This window comes from Sinocyclocheilus grahami, unplaced genomic scaffold (assembly GCF_001515645.1).
Source record: "Sinocyclocheilus grahami isolate Dianchi unplaced genomic scaffold, SAMN03320097.WGS_v1.1 scaffold409.1, whole genome shotgun sequence".
Lineage (NCBI taxonomy): Eukaryota > Metazoa > Chordata > Actinopteri > Cypriniformes > Cyprinidae > Sinocyclocheilus > Sinocyclocheilus grahami.
The window spans coordinates 440,847-457,694 of NW_015505588.1; the positions used below are offsets into that span (position 1 = coordinate 440,847).

Consider the following 16,848-nt stretch of genomic DNA (forward strand, 5'->3'; position numbering starts at 1 on the left):
TGAGAGTCACTTCATGAGCGTTTCACAGTTTCATTTGAGTAAAACTAGCGTCATATCATAGACACCGAAATGTAAAGGTATTCACGGCAACCCGTCAAAATAAAAGTCCGGTTTAATATGAAGACATTGCAGCAGAAATATATTACTATTGTTCAGCAGAATGTACATACTAGGCTACTACTACTAAAATTATGAAAAAAAAATTTTTTAAGGAATGATCACGCAACATTTCTTCCATGTTTTGATTTTAATAGTAAATCCCCTTTATTTGCCAAAAAGTTTAATTTTCAATAATTTAAAGATAAATTATATTTTATGCCTTCATTTGATAACCAGATACACAACACAGAATTTCTGGGGGAAAAGAAAACATTTCATAAGGCTATTTTAAGAATAAATAACAATAAAACATTAGGTGAGAGAAAATAAAACATAACTTTATAGTTGTCATTTTCTTTAATCATAGCTATAATATAACACCTAAAATATGTTACGTGTAAAAAGTATTAATTTCAGTCACTTGAAGGGTGGGTACATTGTGTGCACATGATCAGGATGGTACCACCTCCACCGCATTTTGAGAAAGAAATAACCCTGTTTGCAGGACTATACATTATTTGTCTAATTAGTCAAAAACAACAACAACAACAGTTATGTCTGATTCTGTTGCATAGAACTGAATAAAAAGAATACATTGATATTTAATATTAATATATTTTCTGTCCAATTTTCTTTCAATAAATGTGTGGTTATTTTATTGGCTTATGTTTTTTAAATTCCGTGTCATTAAAATTGAGTTCAATTAAAAAGTCTTACAAAATTACTTTATATTATTTAATAAGATAAATAATTATTACAAAGCATTTTCAGTTTCGGTTTTCGACCAAGCACATCCAGAATTCTAAGTTTTGGCCCAGAATTTTCATTTCGGTGCATCCCTACCATTTACTGTCTGTAACTACATACAGAGCACTGTGTTTGCAACCACATGCTCCTTTAAAGGATTACACACACACACACACCAGTATGCAGAGAGACATTTAAGAGGGTTTATTCTCCAAATATCTTTAAATTCATGTTGCTGAAAAATGTGTTAATAAATGTTATCTGTATGGAGTCTTGTTTTTGTTCCACGTTAGCTTCCTGCCACAAAGAACAAAAAACCACAAAGCCTTCCAAGAAGACAGTAAAGGCATTATGTCATGCCTGCATGAGCTGTAGTTCGGCTGAAACTTGAAAGTTAAGTTGCACAATGTTAAGTTTTTATCATAATTCTTTTATTACTATTATTCTGATTTATGTCTTAGTTTTTGGTTGTACTATGTTTACCTTTTTTTAAGTAATTTGAAATAGATTTTTATATATTTGTATTTGCATTTTGAATGTAATATGGCAATTAAATGCAATAAATGGGTTTAGTTTCCAAAGTTATTAATATATGCAATTTCAGCAATAAAAATGTTCAATTTTCTAAAAAGGAAACAAATTACTTGTTAATTTTAAGAGACCTGTCTTTTTCTCTTGTATACTTAGTATTGCTCTTTAATAAAGAAAAAGTTATTCTTATCCGATTAATCGATGGAATTTTCGGTAGAATACTCGATTACTAAAATATTCGATAGCTTCAGCCCTAGTTAGATGATGCACATTTTACATTTTTGACCCTGGACCCTGGATGTATATGGATTTATACATCATCTGAAAGCTGAATAAAGCTGGGGTTGCAAAAAGAAACCAAATATTGAGAAAATCGGCTTTAAAGTTGTCCAAACGAAGTCCTTAGCAATGCATATTACTAATCAAAAATTTATGGTAGGAAATTTACTAAATATCTTCATGGAACATGATCTTTACTTAATATCTTAATGATTTTTGGCATAAAAGAAAAATCGATCATTTTGACCCATACAATGTATTTTTGGCTATTGCTACAAATATACCCGTGCTACTTAGGACTGGTTTTGTGGTCCAGGGTCACATTTATGCATTTGGAAAATACTTTTATCCAAATTTTATCAGTTCATGCATTCATGGAAATCAAACCCATGACCTTGCCGTTTCTCACTGAATGCTCTTCTGTTTGAGCTTCAGGAATGTAGAAACAGATCTTTGAAGCAACAATTGCATGTTACCACTTTTTTCAATGTAGGGCATCTGTATGAACTTGAGCAAAATGACTTCATACAGGTGCATCTCAATAAATTAGAATGTCGAGGAAAAGTTCATTTATTTCAGTAATTCAAATCAAATTGTGAAACTCGTGTATTAAATAAATTATATGCACAGAGACTGAAGTAGTTTAAGTCTTTGGTTCTTTTAATTGGGATGATTTTGGCTCACATTTCACAAAAACCCACCAATTCACTATCTCAACAAATTAGAATCATCACAATTAAAAGAACCAAAGACTTAAACTACTTCAGTCTGTGTGCATTGAATTTATTTAATACACGAGTTTCACAATTTGAGTTGAATTACTGAAATAAATGAACTTTTCCACGACATTCTAATTTATTGAGATGCACCTGTACATCCATTCAAAGTCACCTTGAGGCCAGTTAAAATCATTGTAAAAATGGCTCATAAAAGTGACAATAGAGAAATGCACTGGCACCATTTGATTGCATATGCCACTCATTTTGTTATCTAATGCAATGACATGTCCAAGTGTCCAGATCCTCATTGTATAACATACTGACATGAACTTCAGCTGCACATCAGATGCTGTTTTTCAGTCATAACTCCACTGCATCCAGATCAGGTCCAGTTCTGTGGGCAGTCAGAATGTTTGGTGTAGAAGCAGACTGCTATCTTCCAACAACATGAGTTCAGAATCTGCGAGAATGATAATCTCATCGGGGCTGCCGGGGTAATCTGCAGTGTGTGTGTGTGTGCGTGTGTGAGTAATCTGTCGATATAAAGGGTTTTGCCTTTCTCTCACTCTCTCTCTGTATCTGAATGCCTGCAGCTCTGACCGCTGATACAGTCATACAGCATACAGTCATGCTGTCTGTGTTTGTGCTTGTGTGGATGTGCATTTCTTGATGCAGAGTGGTGGTTCCTCATTTACTGTCTGCACTGCATTTGTTACATTTTATGTACAGTATGCAGAAATAAGGCTGTGCATAACAGTCATTTTACCACATTTTTACAGTTTAGAAGATACATAGCATGCAAAGGATCTATTTCTACATTTTCTAAGAGAAAAAAAGCCTTCATTGGTGTAACCTACAGTAATGTATTTAAATTGATTCAGGCATGTTATGTATGTGCATTTATTTACACCAGTTCATTTAGATGTTACCACATGAAGCCCATTTAGGTTAACAAAGTATTTTTATGATGTAGGAATAATGCAAAGATTTTATTAAACATTGGCAACTGGAATAAACAAAAGTCACTAATACTCAATAAATTGTTATAATTCAGAATAGAGGATTGTTTGTCAACTGGAATTGTTTAAGGTTGCCAAGCAATGTAGCAACTTGGCACATATTTATCAGCATTATTATAACAATGCAGCTCATCCAATTAGAAATGAGAAAACTATCCATTTTATAATTCTAATTAAGACACTGTGAAAACTGTTTGTGCTTGACTGAATGCTCTGCTTATCAGTGTGGTCATGGCAAAAAGTGTCCAATGTTTTTCCACAAACTTGGTAACTACTTTTGGTTTTTAAAGACAGCAGAAAACACATTGGCATCTAATTTTTCTGTTGCTTGTCTCATTTTCACTTAAAAGGTATTGTTGTCAGCTCAATCAACACAGTGTCACATCTGGCAAATCAGGCGAACGGTATAACTTCAATCGAATACTTCTTATAGTCAGGTGAAACATCAAACCCTCAGATGTGAGTGAGATGCTAGTCATCAGGACCGCTTCTGAATCCTTAGAGAGGTGAGAACATGTGTCAACACATGCTAGTCATTTTCTGTTGTCTGGAATAGAATGAATAATCATGAAGCAGGAGAAAAAGACAGACAGGCTGAGAGAGAGAAGGTGCGCTTGCTTGTGTGTGTGTGTGTGTGTGTTCGGGTCTCCTGCTGAGGTGGAGTGTGGGTAAAATTCCACTCCCTCATTGCAGCAACATTCAGCCTGAGACTATTCCCTTGAGACTGGACTGTGTTTGCCCTAGAGAGAGACAAATACACACACAGAGATCATAACACATACTCACAAACAATATGATTGCATATTTTAAACAGATATTTGTCCATGTGGATGAACAGTTGTCATATGTGGATCTCTGTGGGTGTTAAAATATATGCCACGGTTTACATGCTCATTTTGTGTGTGTGTGTGTGTGTGTGTGTGTGATTCAGTCAGACTGTGAGGTTCAGGCAGGCTTCCTCTCTTATTAACTGACCTGCAGGGGGATGGGAAGCAAGCTTCAGGAAGTAGAGATGGGGGAGGGAATCGGTGTGTGTGTGTGTTGCTGGTTTTATAGATGTGTGTACTGTATTTGACATTCTTTCTCCCTCCCTCTTCCGTTTTCTCCATCAATAAAACTGGGTGTTTCCCAGTACGAAATGATGAAATCAAATCACAGGATACTGGGACAAAGTCATTTATCATGCTCGGTACAGATCACCATGAGACTGTTGTGTTAGTTGATATGTAAGTGTTCGTGAAGGGCCTCAACCCCATGACTGAAATTGTAAACAGATGTTCGATGATGGTGAAGATCTATGTAGACTTCAAGACTGGGCAGAGGGTGAGAGTGAGTTATAGTGAGTGAAATGTAGAGAGGGAAAAACTGTGTGCTGAAGAGAGAAAGACAGACTTCAATACTGAATCAATGCAATGCCGGTTGTTGGCGTAGTTCAGTGGCATAGTGGTACAATTAGATAGAGAAAGATTTTTGCAGAAACAATAGCAGAAAGATTTTCAGGGTTTATATAGTACCAAATCTGTAGCAATTATCAATTTTACACTGAAAAATATGTTGTTCTAGGTGCAAAAATGGTTTTCTAAAAGTTGTTTAGAAATTGCTATAAAATTTACAAACAATTACAAAGAAACAGCAAGTAAAATTTCGAACTATAAGAAACAAATAAGTATTTTCTTGCCAAATTTATTTCAATAATCCTTTGAAATTTGTAACTTTGAAAAAATTATAGGATAGATAGAAAGATAGATAGATTTTATCCAAAGCGAATTACAAATGAGGACAATGGAAGCAATCAAAATCAACAAAAGAGCAACGATATGCAAGTGCTATGACAAGTCTCAGTTAGCTTAATGCAGTACACGTAGCAAGGTTTTTTTAAAATCATCTAATAAATAAATAAAAAACAGATAGAATAGAAAAAGAATAGAGCAAGCTAGTGTTAGAGGCCTTTTTTGCTTTTGTTAATCAGAAGTCAGAAAGTATAGAATAGAAAAGAAAAGAAAGAACAAAAATAATATATATATATATTGGCTGTATATATCGATATAGGGCTATTTGCCCCATAGGAAGCATTCAGTATAAAAACCAATCAGTTTAGTTTACTCTTGTGGTTTAGTAAGAATAATTGCCTTGATTCTTTGAGTATAGCCTTCCTTAATTTACTTTTATGTCCGCTACTCAGGCACAAAATATAATGTATGTACAAAATACACAACTAAATTATGCTATGCAGCTCGCAACTAAACTAAGTCAAGGTAATTGTTTTCCATAAATCACTTGGGGGAAGTCAACAGTTAGGTTTTGCATGCTCAAGTGACACAAGTCAGACAAGTCAAGCATGTTAAACTGTGAAATTAGTTTTTTTTCTTTTCTGTTTTTTATTACAGTAGAAAATATAAAGGGTTTCCAGATTTCCAGGTTTGGCTTTAGAATGTCACCATCAAGGAAAACGAATATGTGTGAGACTGAGATACTGCCGTTTGGTGACCACCAGCAGGGCCAAGTAAATATTGCTTTCACATCACAAATACGTCATACGCCACTGAAATGAAGTCCAATATTGAAGTCAAAGAAATGGAGACACACAATTACCACATGGAAAGGTCAACTGTAATGAAGTATGCAGAGAGGATTTCACATGCTTACAGTGAAGGCATCAGAAGAAATTGCCTAATGTGCATGAAAACAGTTCAAATGTACATGGCACAAAATGTTAGTCTTTAAATATCCTAATTTTGAGATAATGTTGTCAGCAGTCCTTCAAAAATGAGTTTGTGTTCCTTATTGCTAAAATGTCCCTCAGGTGACACATTTGTTGTCTTTCTGTAGTTCCAGATTAATTGAAGCACAAACTATGATATTTTTGTTTATTTTGTGATTTATTTTTTCATAATGAGAAAAAACTAAATATTGTTTATCTCAGCAGTAATGGATGTTTTCTCTGCAAATGCTCAACAAGTCAACTATTTGTATCTAATACAAGTAGGGAAACATAATTGAAAGGCGTCTTTCAATTAGAATTTATTTAACTTAAATAATGAAATAAAATATGGAGCTTCAAAGTTTTTACCAACTCTCTCTCTCTCTCCTTTATCCAAAGGGGGAAAAAATCACTCTTGGCAATATGCAAATAAGGCTGCAAGCTATTACGATGCTAATGAGATTCTCCAGCAAAACTAGCAGTTCCTCCTCGAGCACAGGGGTATTCATATTCAGAAAACATTAGAGAGAGAGAGAGTGTGTGTGTGTGTGTGCGTGTCCTAGGTCAAAATCACAATGTTCAGTGCCTCTGTTCTTGCATTTATCCCTGTGTCCTGCAGTGAAGATTTGTGTATTGAGTAAAGTATTACTCATCAACAAGATCACACCATTATTCATTATTCATTTCACTAAGTTTGTTTGTGTTGATGGAGATGCTTACAGTAAATTGATCTTACAGGCTTGATGATGCTGTTGTTTGTCATAAACTACTATTAGGTGTTCTGGAGCATTGGGGGAAAAACAAAATGGATGTTTGATTGCTAATTATGTGGATTTTTACATTCAGCAAAGTTAAAACTAGTAAAATCATGGACCTCAAAACCATGATCATTAACGACAATGAAAAACAAACAAACAAAAAAATAATATAAAATTTATTTTTAGGGCCCCAAGCTTGTAATGGTAGATAAACATAAATTTTCAAAACAATAAACCCAACAAGGAGATTTCTGCAGGCAAAAGCTGTGTTTATGTATGTGTGTGTGTTTGGGTTCAAACCTGCCAAGAAGGTGGCATCCGCCACGCACCATGGTACGTTACCATAGTAACAGTGGGGCGAAGGATTGTCTATATGTGTCCTGACCCATTTCGATTTCCCCCAGAAGTGCTCTTCCTCTTTCACCTTACCACATATATCTCCCTCAACACCACTAACTCCACGCTCGGGCTCTACTTCTAATTAAAAAAACACTCCAACTCTCTTCTTACACCCCAAATTAAAAGTTTTTTTTTTTTTAAAGCTGCATAGCTTTTGCAAAAAAGTGCTTTGGGCAAACAAGCCCATTCCTTCTGAAATGTTGAATGGAAACTTTTGAGATATTAAATAATGTAATTTTTAATTAAGAGTTTTATTAATAGATTTTTGCCCCAACTTTCATAATTACCTATCTCTGTGCCTGGAGTGTTTGGAGTTAAACATTTGTCTAAGATGGTTGAGCCTCAAATACTTCAACAGAACATTAGATATAGGAATAAAAAATATCTTATTATGGTTAATTAGCATAAATTGAGGAAATAGATTTCGGAGAGCATTTTGGCTTTGAAAAGGCTTCCACCGCTCAGTATGCAAAGGTATGTATCGACATTAGCATTAGATTAACAAATTAGCATAAAAAGAAATAGACAGAATCATCAGAATCATTGTTCAATCCTGAATAACTCCAGCAACCTTCTTTTCAGTTTTCAAGCACATTTGTACAGCACTGTATCTATTTACAACTGATGCAGCTAAACCAGAGAAGCCTCAGGTGTGGCCATTATTCTGATATATGGCAGTGTGGTGCTATAACATTGCTAAATTATTTTAGTTTTAAATTATAGACGTAATTTTTGGAACTATAATGTATTAGGATCATAGGATGCTGTGCCGTATTAACAAGAACACAATCACAATCTGTACATTTATGTACAGATGAAACATAAAAGCCAAACCTTTACCATGTGGGATTAAAAGTGTTTTTGAGTATATGATCTGCATTTGTCAGTCTTATTCATGGTGAGTCAACATGCACTCAAGCATTACATCATATTCTGTACTTTATATCTGCAGACATTATAACCTTTTAGTGGACTTATTTAGTTTTATTCCACCTTCTGTCTCTGTATATTCTTTTAAATCCATATTGAGATTATGAGGTGCACGTTTTCATTAGATTTTTACCACATAAAAACGTAGAATCCTTTTGAATACTTGAATTCTTTTAAATAAATATATAAAATATAAAAAAGAGTAAATTTATCTAGCCCTAGAATTTGAAGATATGTTTCAAATTAATAAACAATTTAATGTGGTTATATTTTGCCCCCACATTTTGAATTACAGTTGCATTTTTGCTCAGAGCCCCCATTACTTTCTGACACAAACTGGCATAAAGTCTAAAACTATTGATGTTATGGTATATATCTCCACCATTATTACCCAGGAGAGACAGATACTGTTCATATATGTAACTTACATTCATGTGGCATGTTGTCACAGAATATGGGGAAAGTTGTCACAGTGAGAACCATGTGCTTGATCTGAAACACTGCACTAAAAGCATGTGACAATTTGCCCCAGCCTAGCATTTGCTGAGTAAATTGTGTTAAACTTGATAATACTGAACTTGACCTTAAAGTATACCATTGTGGTTTTATTGTATTTACTTTTTTCACCATTTTACATTTACGCATTTGGCAGATACTTTTAGCCAAAACAACTAAGGTATTTATGCTTTTCTTGCTTTCCCTGAGATTCGAACCCAAAACCTTGCCGTTGCTATCGGTGTGCTCTACTGTTTGAGCAACAGGAAGATTAGGCCTAGCTAGTAGAATATGACTGTAAATTTAATCTGACGGACATAATTCAATGAAAACCAAATGCTTAGAACCAACACTGCTAAGAAAACAACATTTTAGTTACTCCCCATGTGACAACTAGCCCCGGTTATGTACAACGCTGCCACGCTAATTTGAAAGTTACCGAACACAAACATTAACATAAAGGCCAGTCGGTTTTGGTGGGATGGTAAGACTTGCTCGGCTCACCCTCAACAATGTTCCAGTGCAGCCTGCGGCTATCCAATGAGAGCCCAGCCCTCCTCCCCCTGCTCTCCTCTCCCGCCTCCTCCGCGAGCTCTCATCTCTCCGCTCCGCGTGCAGCCAGTGACTGCTGCTGTCTCGCGGCGTTTGGAGAGCTTGCAGGCGCGCTGTATGGATGCTGAAGCTTTGGCGCTGCTGTAAACGCGACACGGAATCAACATGTCCAACCCTCCGCACGACCCGTTTTACTCGTCTCCTTTCGGACCGTTCTACCGGAGACATTCACCGTACATGGTGCAGCCTGAGTACAGAATCTATGAGATGAACAAACGACTCCAGTCCCGGTCAGAGGTGAGTTTGGCATTGCTCCACATGAGACAGTGACAGCTGTAGTTTGGGAAAAGTTATGTTGGCCAGTGCATTTGCAAAATGATCCTAATTCTTTCCTAATTGGACAAAACTGAGAGCGTGAACTTAAGTGATCAAACTAAATCTGTGTGACTTTGTGAGCACTGCAAGTTACATAGATGCACAAGTGTACTGTGCATTGTGATAATGCTGAGTGCATCATATTGCTCGGATTACTTAAGTAGATCTATATGGGACAGTGATTCCTAAAAATTCCAGTGCACTTTCAATGGAATGATTTCCAACTACGAGAAAACAGATGTGCGTTTTTATATACATTTTCAGAACATAATGCACATTTAGAGACATTTAAGGCTTTTTCAAACATTTTTATGAATTCATATCATTTAGGCACTGTGTACAGAAGCAACATAAGCATCCACTTTGATCACTAATTAAAATCCACGTGGAGTCAGTGAGTTAATGAGCAGAGCAATGATGCTTTTCTCCCAGAGCAACACAACTGTTTTAAATAAAGATTTAAAAATTAACTTCAACAATAAAAAAATATACAAGCGTTTCTACTAATAACCTGACTGAAAATTTAAAGGGTAATGGAAATGAGTTAAATGTGTGAAAGATGCCAAAAGCACTTTATGGTAAACAGAAGCATTTGATTTGCTATGAAAGAGAAAATGAATAGTCCCACAAACTTTCTGCAAAAGCGATGTCTGCGTTGGACTGAAAAACATTACTTGATTCTTGTATTTTAGATGCATTCAAAACGTCAACATCTGCCTGTTGTCATCCACACCAAAAATATAAAAATATTATAAAAAATATATTGTAGTCAAAAGCTGAAAATTCAAGGTAACATGATGGAATATGACTTTTGTCAATTTGAATTTGTTGTTCACATTCACATTTAGCCGATTAATTAAGTCAACAATATATTTCTTATTCACCAAATTTTCAAGTAGCAACACAAAACATTTTAATCTTCATCAAGCATTTAACCTCAAGGGAACTTTGCAATCTGAAGGACAGATCAGTTTTATATAGACGCACAAAGACCTTAGTAACCGTGAAAACAAACAAGCATAATAAGATTTTAACATCACCAAACAAAAGAACAGTGACAACCAAAACATCATAAATAAATTCCGAAAACAGTCAAACAATAATCCTATAATAGTAAACGAATCATTTATTTATTCTGCAGTGCATGCTGGGGACTCGCATGTACACTTAGTAAATCAGCAGTATTGTTCGATATTAAGTTTATTCAAACAACTCTGTAGTTGAGGGAATATTGTTGGTCTAACATGTGCTTTTATGTAGATTCAAAGTCATTCTCGTTTCCTAGTATCTGTGACTCAGAAAACCCATAAGCACTCAGAAAACCCATAAGCTGGATGAAATGTAAATGCCTGCTTGCTTTTTTCTTCTTTTTTTAACAGTAAAATCAGTTTAATGACAACAAAACATGGCCTGTATGTGCTTGAAACACCCCTTACCCTTTTTATTGTACTTTTAAAATAATACAGTAAAACAGCTGTAAATAATAGCTGTAAATATTTGTGCTGTGATACACAGACGTGTCTGTAATCCTGATCCAAATGGAAAATAGTTTTCTTCAAAGATCTGCTGGTTGCAATGCAAGTCTGCTCACAAATTCCCCTTGGGTCTCCTCTTGCAACTTCTACCTCCTCAAACCATCTCCGAATTCCACTCACCTGTCAAAAAGCAAGATAAATAATTGCAGTATTTATCGTTATCACAATCTGTCATACCCATTTGTGAACTTTTGAAAAATTTCCCTTGAAAAACATGCAGCATTAAATAAACTAATGAAGTGCATTGTCGCAGTTCTGGCATGTGAGCTTCTGCTCATGTGTTTGATGGAGGTGTTGTAACTTTAAGGAGACCTGGGCTGTATTGCAGAGATGCAATGGAACAACATCATGAATAATGCATAAGCAGCAGCCCAAACCCTGAAGACTTCCACTCTGAAACACCACTTACCAAACAGCCCATAATAAACATGTGCCAATATATCATTTTAATCTTCACAACCTCACTTTGGCATAAAAGGGCATTTGCTAAGATTAAATCTACATGAGTGATTGATCTTGATAAGATATTTCATTGTGAGGGTAACAATGAGTTTAGTTGACGAATGTGATTTGCTTCTGGAAACTGTTGCAATATGGAACTCAAAAGGAGCAAAGAGAAAAAGTATACAGATTTAAAAGAATAAAGATTTTACAAAAATGTTTTAAATTAGTGTTAAAGTTTAATTTAATTAAATTAAATGTATCACTCATCAAGGTTTCCAAAACAAATTGTTATTGGAATCAATAATTGACTCACTCAAATAACTGCTTTGTATCACAGCAGTCAGTTCATGCAGCAACCAATATTGCGCACCATTCAGCAGTTGCATCGTCCTAGAAAAGTCTGGAACAAACATTCTGACACCTCGTTTGCTGTTATGTATATGCAAAATGTATTACCTCAAACGTTTTCGTGAATCTTTTTGAATTTTGTATAGGTTGGTGGGCTCAAATGAACAAACATCTCTGCTCTGTGCACACAAATCCATCTGGCAGATGGTAGAAATGTTTATAAAAGGTCTGATATCTTGTATCCTTTCTGCAAATTGTAGCACATACAGGTCTAGCGCCTTTCCACAGTGGCATAATAACACAACTCTATTGCTGATATCTTTGCAAACAGTGAGCGCAGTATTTATTAGCCAAGCACGCTGATGTGCATTTGAAGCCAGTGGTAATTTAGCACAGATTTTACAGGGGAGAGTTCCCCCCACAGCCATCCATCACGTAGACATGCAGACTTTCTTAGTTTAAGAGCTTTAGGCAAACACTGAAACAACAGGGGGAGCGCAGTGCTAAAGTAGCCACTGTCAAACAAAGTGTTTAAAAACCACTTGGCTCTATATTTCTCTGCATCAGTCATTTAATGACTTTATATTAAAGCTAGCTAATTGATGTATTAGTGCTTAAAAACATGGGAATTATGCTTCATGGTGCACATCACATGACTGGAGTGAAAGTAGAATCGGACAAAAGCAGGAAGGAGCTCAGGAAAGCTAGACAAGAGGGCTCAAGAGTCCTGACTCTTGACTCGAGAGTTCTCAGTACAGAAGCTGGTGATTGATGTATTTTATTGTCCAGAGGCTGTAAATGTTCAGCCCATTTGCTGGCAGCAAACTAACTTCAGAGCAGAGCAGTTAGACTGTTGCATTTTAAAGAGCGCCAGAGAGTTTGTCATGAAATTGATATTTTAAATATTCTGTTTAAATGCTTTCTCCAATCCCGGCTTAATATGTAAAAGATGTATCATTCATTGGTTGATAAATAATGTGATTCTGTGATGCTATCGAAACATCTGTTCGATCTAGATCTTTAAAGTCAAACGTGAAGTATTTTGGCTGTTAATATGAACATGTTAGCCTTAAGGTTATTTATAAGCTTGTGTGTTGACAAAATTTGCATTTAGAAGATAAATGCATTCAAAATGTAGTTTCTCTCTACAGATCAGTGATTTTAAAATTGGACAGATTTTCTGTCCAATCAAATGCTTTCTAGAATCTGAAGCGTACCACCCCCATAAAAGCTGCTGAAACTGAGGCTGAAATCAGTCGCTTGTTCATGCATTTACTATGTTCTGTATGGCAAATGACACATAGTGCACTATGTAAGGGGTAGGGAGCGATTCAGATAGTTTAAACATGCTTTGGGGTGAATGAAGTCTGGTTTCGTGTCAATGTCAAGCAAACCTCCGCAGAGTGGATCATATGCACGAGTTGGCGCAGAGCACAAAACATATCCGACCCACCTGAATTTTACACAGAATGCAATGAAGGAGATAAAAAAGGCAAAAGGTTAGACAGCCTAGGCTTTATAAACAGCACTGTATTTTTAAATGCACTAAAATACACTTTTAAATTACACATCATCAGGTTTTCTAAAAATTATCTCTGTTTATTTTTTTTTCTGTTGTAACAGTTTCAAATCTAAAGGTGGAGACTATTAGACTGATCGAATTCAGCTAAATAAAAATGCGACTTTGACAGGCTGACACGTTAATGAAATGCTTTTAAAAAATGACCCACTCGATATATTCTGCCCTGACTTCCTGTTTCAGTTGAAATTTTGTTAACATGTTGAATAACTGTGTGCATCTTTATTTGACCCTCTAACTCTAGCACTCTCTATTCTAATTCTATTCTTTAAAAAAAGAAAAATAAATACTTGGCCCTTTTAGACTTGCACTCTATTCATTTACTAACTGCTTGTTTTCTTTAAAAAAAAAACTAACACTAGCTTCTCTATTCTTTTTGTATTCTATCTATTTGTTTTCTTTTTATTTATCATACAATTAACAAAAAGCAAAAAAGGCCTCTAACACTAGCCTGCTCTTTTCTTTTTCTATTCTATCTGTTTTCTTTCTTATATAATAAAATAAAAAAGACCTTGCTACATGTGCTGCGTTAGGCTAACTGAGACTTGTCATAGCACTTGCGTATCGTTGCTCTTTTGTTGATTTTGATTGCTTCCATTGTCCTCATTTCTAAGTCGCTTTGGATAAAAGCGTCTGCTAAATGACTAAATGTACATGCATTTCAAGGCACTTCAGTTTGACTTTAATGCTAGAAAGGGGACATGTTTGGAAAACCTGCTTGAAAGCAATAATTTTTTTTACCCTTCAAGGTGTGTTTGTTGGTAGTGGTTTGTATTATGTGAAATATTCAACCAGTTAACAGTTGGGTAAAGGCTGTTCAGGAGTCTAATACTGAATTTGCTAATACTAATAGTGAATTTGTTATTCACTTCACAAGAAATTAGTTAGCATTAGTTACAGATATTGATTTGCCTATGGAAATTTCCAATTTCACATGTAAAAATAGCAGATTCTCTTCTTGTTCAAGAACTTCAGTGCATTTTATTTTCATGTAAAGACTACATTTTGTATATTTTTCCAAAAACAGTCTATAAGGTCTAAACAGGTCTAATAAAAGCTGTTTTTAAATGGTGTGGTTTCACCACTTGATGAGATCACATAACCAGCTAAATACTACACTCTCAGAAAGAAAAGTTACAGAAGCTGTTACTGCGGCGGTACCCTTTCAAAAGGAATTATTATGTACCTTTAAGGATACAAAGGTGTACCTTTTGAAAGCTTACTTTCCACATTCTATCCCAAGTGAGAACTTTACACCTGTTTTTTCTAAGAGTGTATCACAAACTGTATGTACTGTACACCAAGATGATTCACTCATATTACTATGAATGGGAGAAAGTATAACGCACAGTATGACACCTTATAAATGTAAAAGCCAGTTTCCAATTGGTAAATTCATTACATCATCACAGCTGCTGTTAGAAGTTTTAAAAGTTCATGTCAGATTTTGTTGCTAATTTAAAATATGTTATTTAAATGTGGTTTTTGCAAGCAGGTTTTTTTTTTGTTTTGTTTTTTTGAGTTGTTGGCATTTGCGTGCCCAAATTCTTGCTGCCCAGAGGCATTGCAAATATGGCAGCTGAGTGAATTGCCTTTGATACTATTTACTCTACCTTCATTATCCTGCTGTTTTTGGACACTTTCACTTGCAGAAAAATGAACCATGGCTGACTGTGAACAGAATAATTATACAATAGCATGCTTTTGCATTATTCTGCATCCATGCCGTTCAGTCTGTTGTATCAGCCTGTGCAACATAAACCAAAAAATAGAGTGCTTTTTACCTTTAATAGAAGTCATATCGAGGTTTGTACTCTTTTAAACATGCATATGGACATGTTTTCCTTGAGGCCTGCATGCTGAAAGAGCATCAAACATGTTTGCTGCCATTTAAAAGGTTTGCTGGATAACCTGCCACATAAGCATATGCAAATAAGCATACTGGTTAAGATTCAGAGGAGGAGTTTCGTCAACCTCAGCTGGTATAAGCTCATTAGCATAACACTTCTTAATATTCACAGGCTCTGAAAGAGTGAGAAAAAATGAGAGGTCACTAAGAAGACAACAAATGAAAGGCTAGCTTTATTAATCTGTCTAATGGTTTTGGAATGGAATGCGTTTATGCAAAGGAGCAGTGCGAGTTCACAGCGGCGTTTCGTTTTGATCTGAGCGCGATCGATAATGCATTTCACTGTGGAGAAACTCAGTCTCAAAGTCCTCAAGGTAAACCAATCATCTCAGCTCCTCCACAGTCCCATAAGAGCTTAAAATGGCACCAAATGGCAAATCGGTCTAACCATGTCCATCATCATTTATATTACATGCTGCCTAATTGATTTTGTAAGAAGCAGGTGATGGACAATGGATTGTGTTTTAAGAGCACATGAGAAGTCTAGCATAAATTGATGTCCAAATTGACGAGTTTTGTTAAGCAGACAGCCGAATAGGATTGAGAAATATCTTATTATTTCACTATCAATTATGTATCAGTGACATTTTTTTCTTTTTTAATAGTAGCAGTGGACTTAAAAGTCTTTAAACATTATTTTGCGCTCTCCATGGGACGAAGATAATGTATAAACCTCTTATCAATTGGCTGCATTATGCAAAAACAGGTTATGGGGTCCCGGCTGATATGTGACGTATTACATTGAAAACAAAACAGAAGTAAAAAATGGATTCTCTGGAACAATAAGGTGGCGTTTAAACTGGCAGGATACTAGGACAATAGTCCCACCTTTTTCCTGCGGCTTTCCCAAAGTTCCTTCCAGGCTACACTGTTGCGCTGATAACAGATAAAGAGGGATCGCCCAGTTTTGACCAACTTCCTGTTTTCAGACTTTTTCTGTACAGATCATATTTTTGATTCCTTTTGTCCAGCCCTGAGCGATGATGTTTTTGAGGAGCCTCGGGTGTGTTATCACCGATAAAACATCAAGTTCTCAGCAGTAAGTGTTCTTCATGGGTTGGTTTTTCACTGCACTAGCTTCATCAATATTTGGATGGGTTGTGAACCTACTCTGTTAAAAAAAGGCATGTGCTGGTTAGGTATGTTTTGAAGCATGGAGCCTGGTTTGAGCTGGTTAGTTGCTCAGGACCAGCTTATAACTAGCTCAGGACCAGCTTAAACTAGCTCAGGACCAACTAAGGACCAGCTTAAACCAGCTCAAACCAGCTACCATGCTTCAAAACATACCTAACCAGTATATGCTGTTTTTTTCAACAGGGTATATACATATGTTTTTTTCTAAACTTATTAGCTCAAAATGCTTGAATGTTGTGTTAACTAACACAAATATGCTTTTAGAAATGTGTACAGTATCGTTCAAAAGGTACAG

At 35.6% G+C, this 16,848-nt stretch overlaps 1 protein-coding gene across 3 annotated transcripts in view; it reads left to right on the forward strand.

Annotated features, from left to right (window-relative positions):
* Window positions 1-9,300: 9,300 nt before the first annotated feature.
* ldb2a (LIM domain binding 2a) overlaps window positions 9,301-16,848 on the forward strand; it is a 65,991-nt gene continuing 58,443 nt past the window's right edge. For all 3 annotated transcript variants that reach the window (XM_016232281.1, XM_016232282.1, XM_016232284.1), the window contains exon 1: window positions 9,301-9,526. In XM_016232281.1, coding sequence (XP_016087767.1) covers window positions 9,395-9,526 — 132 coding nt within the window. In that variant the 5' untranslated portion in view covers window positions 9,301-9,394. The remainder of the gene's footprint in view (window positions 9,527-16,848) is intronic.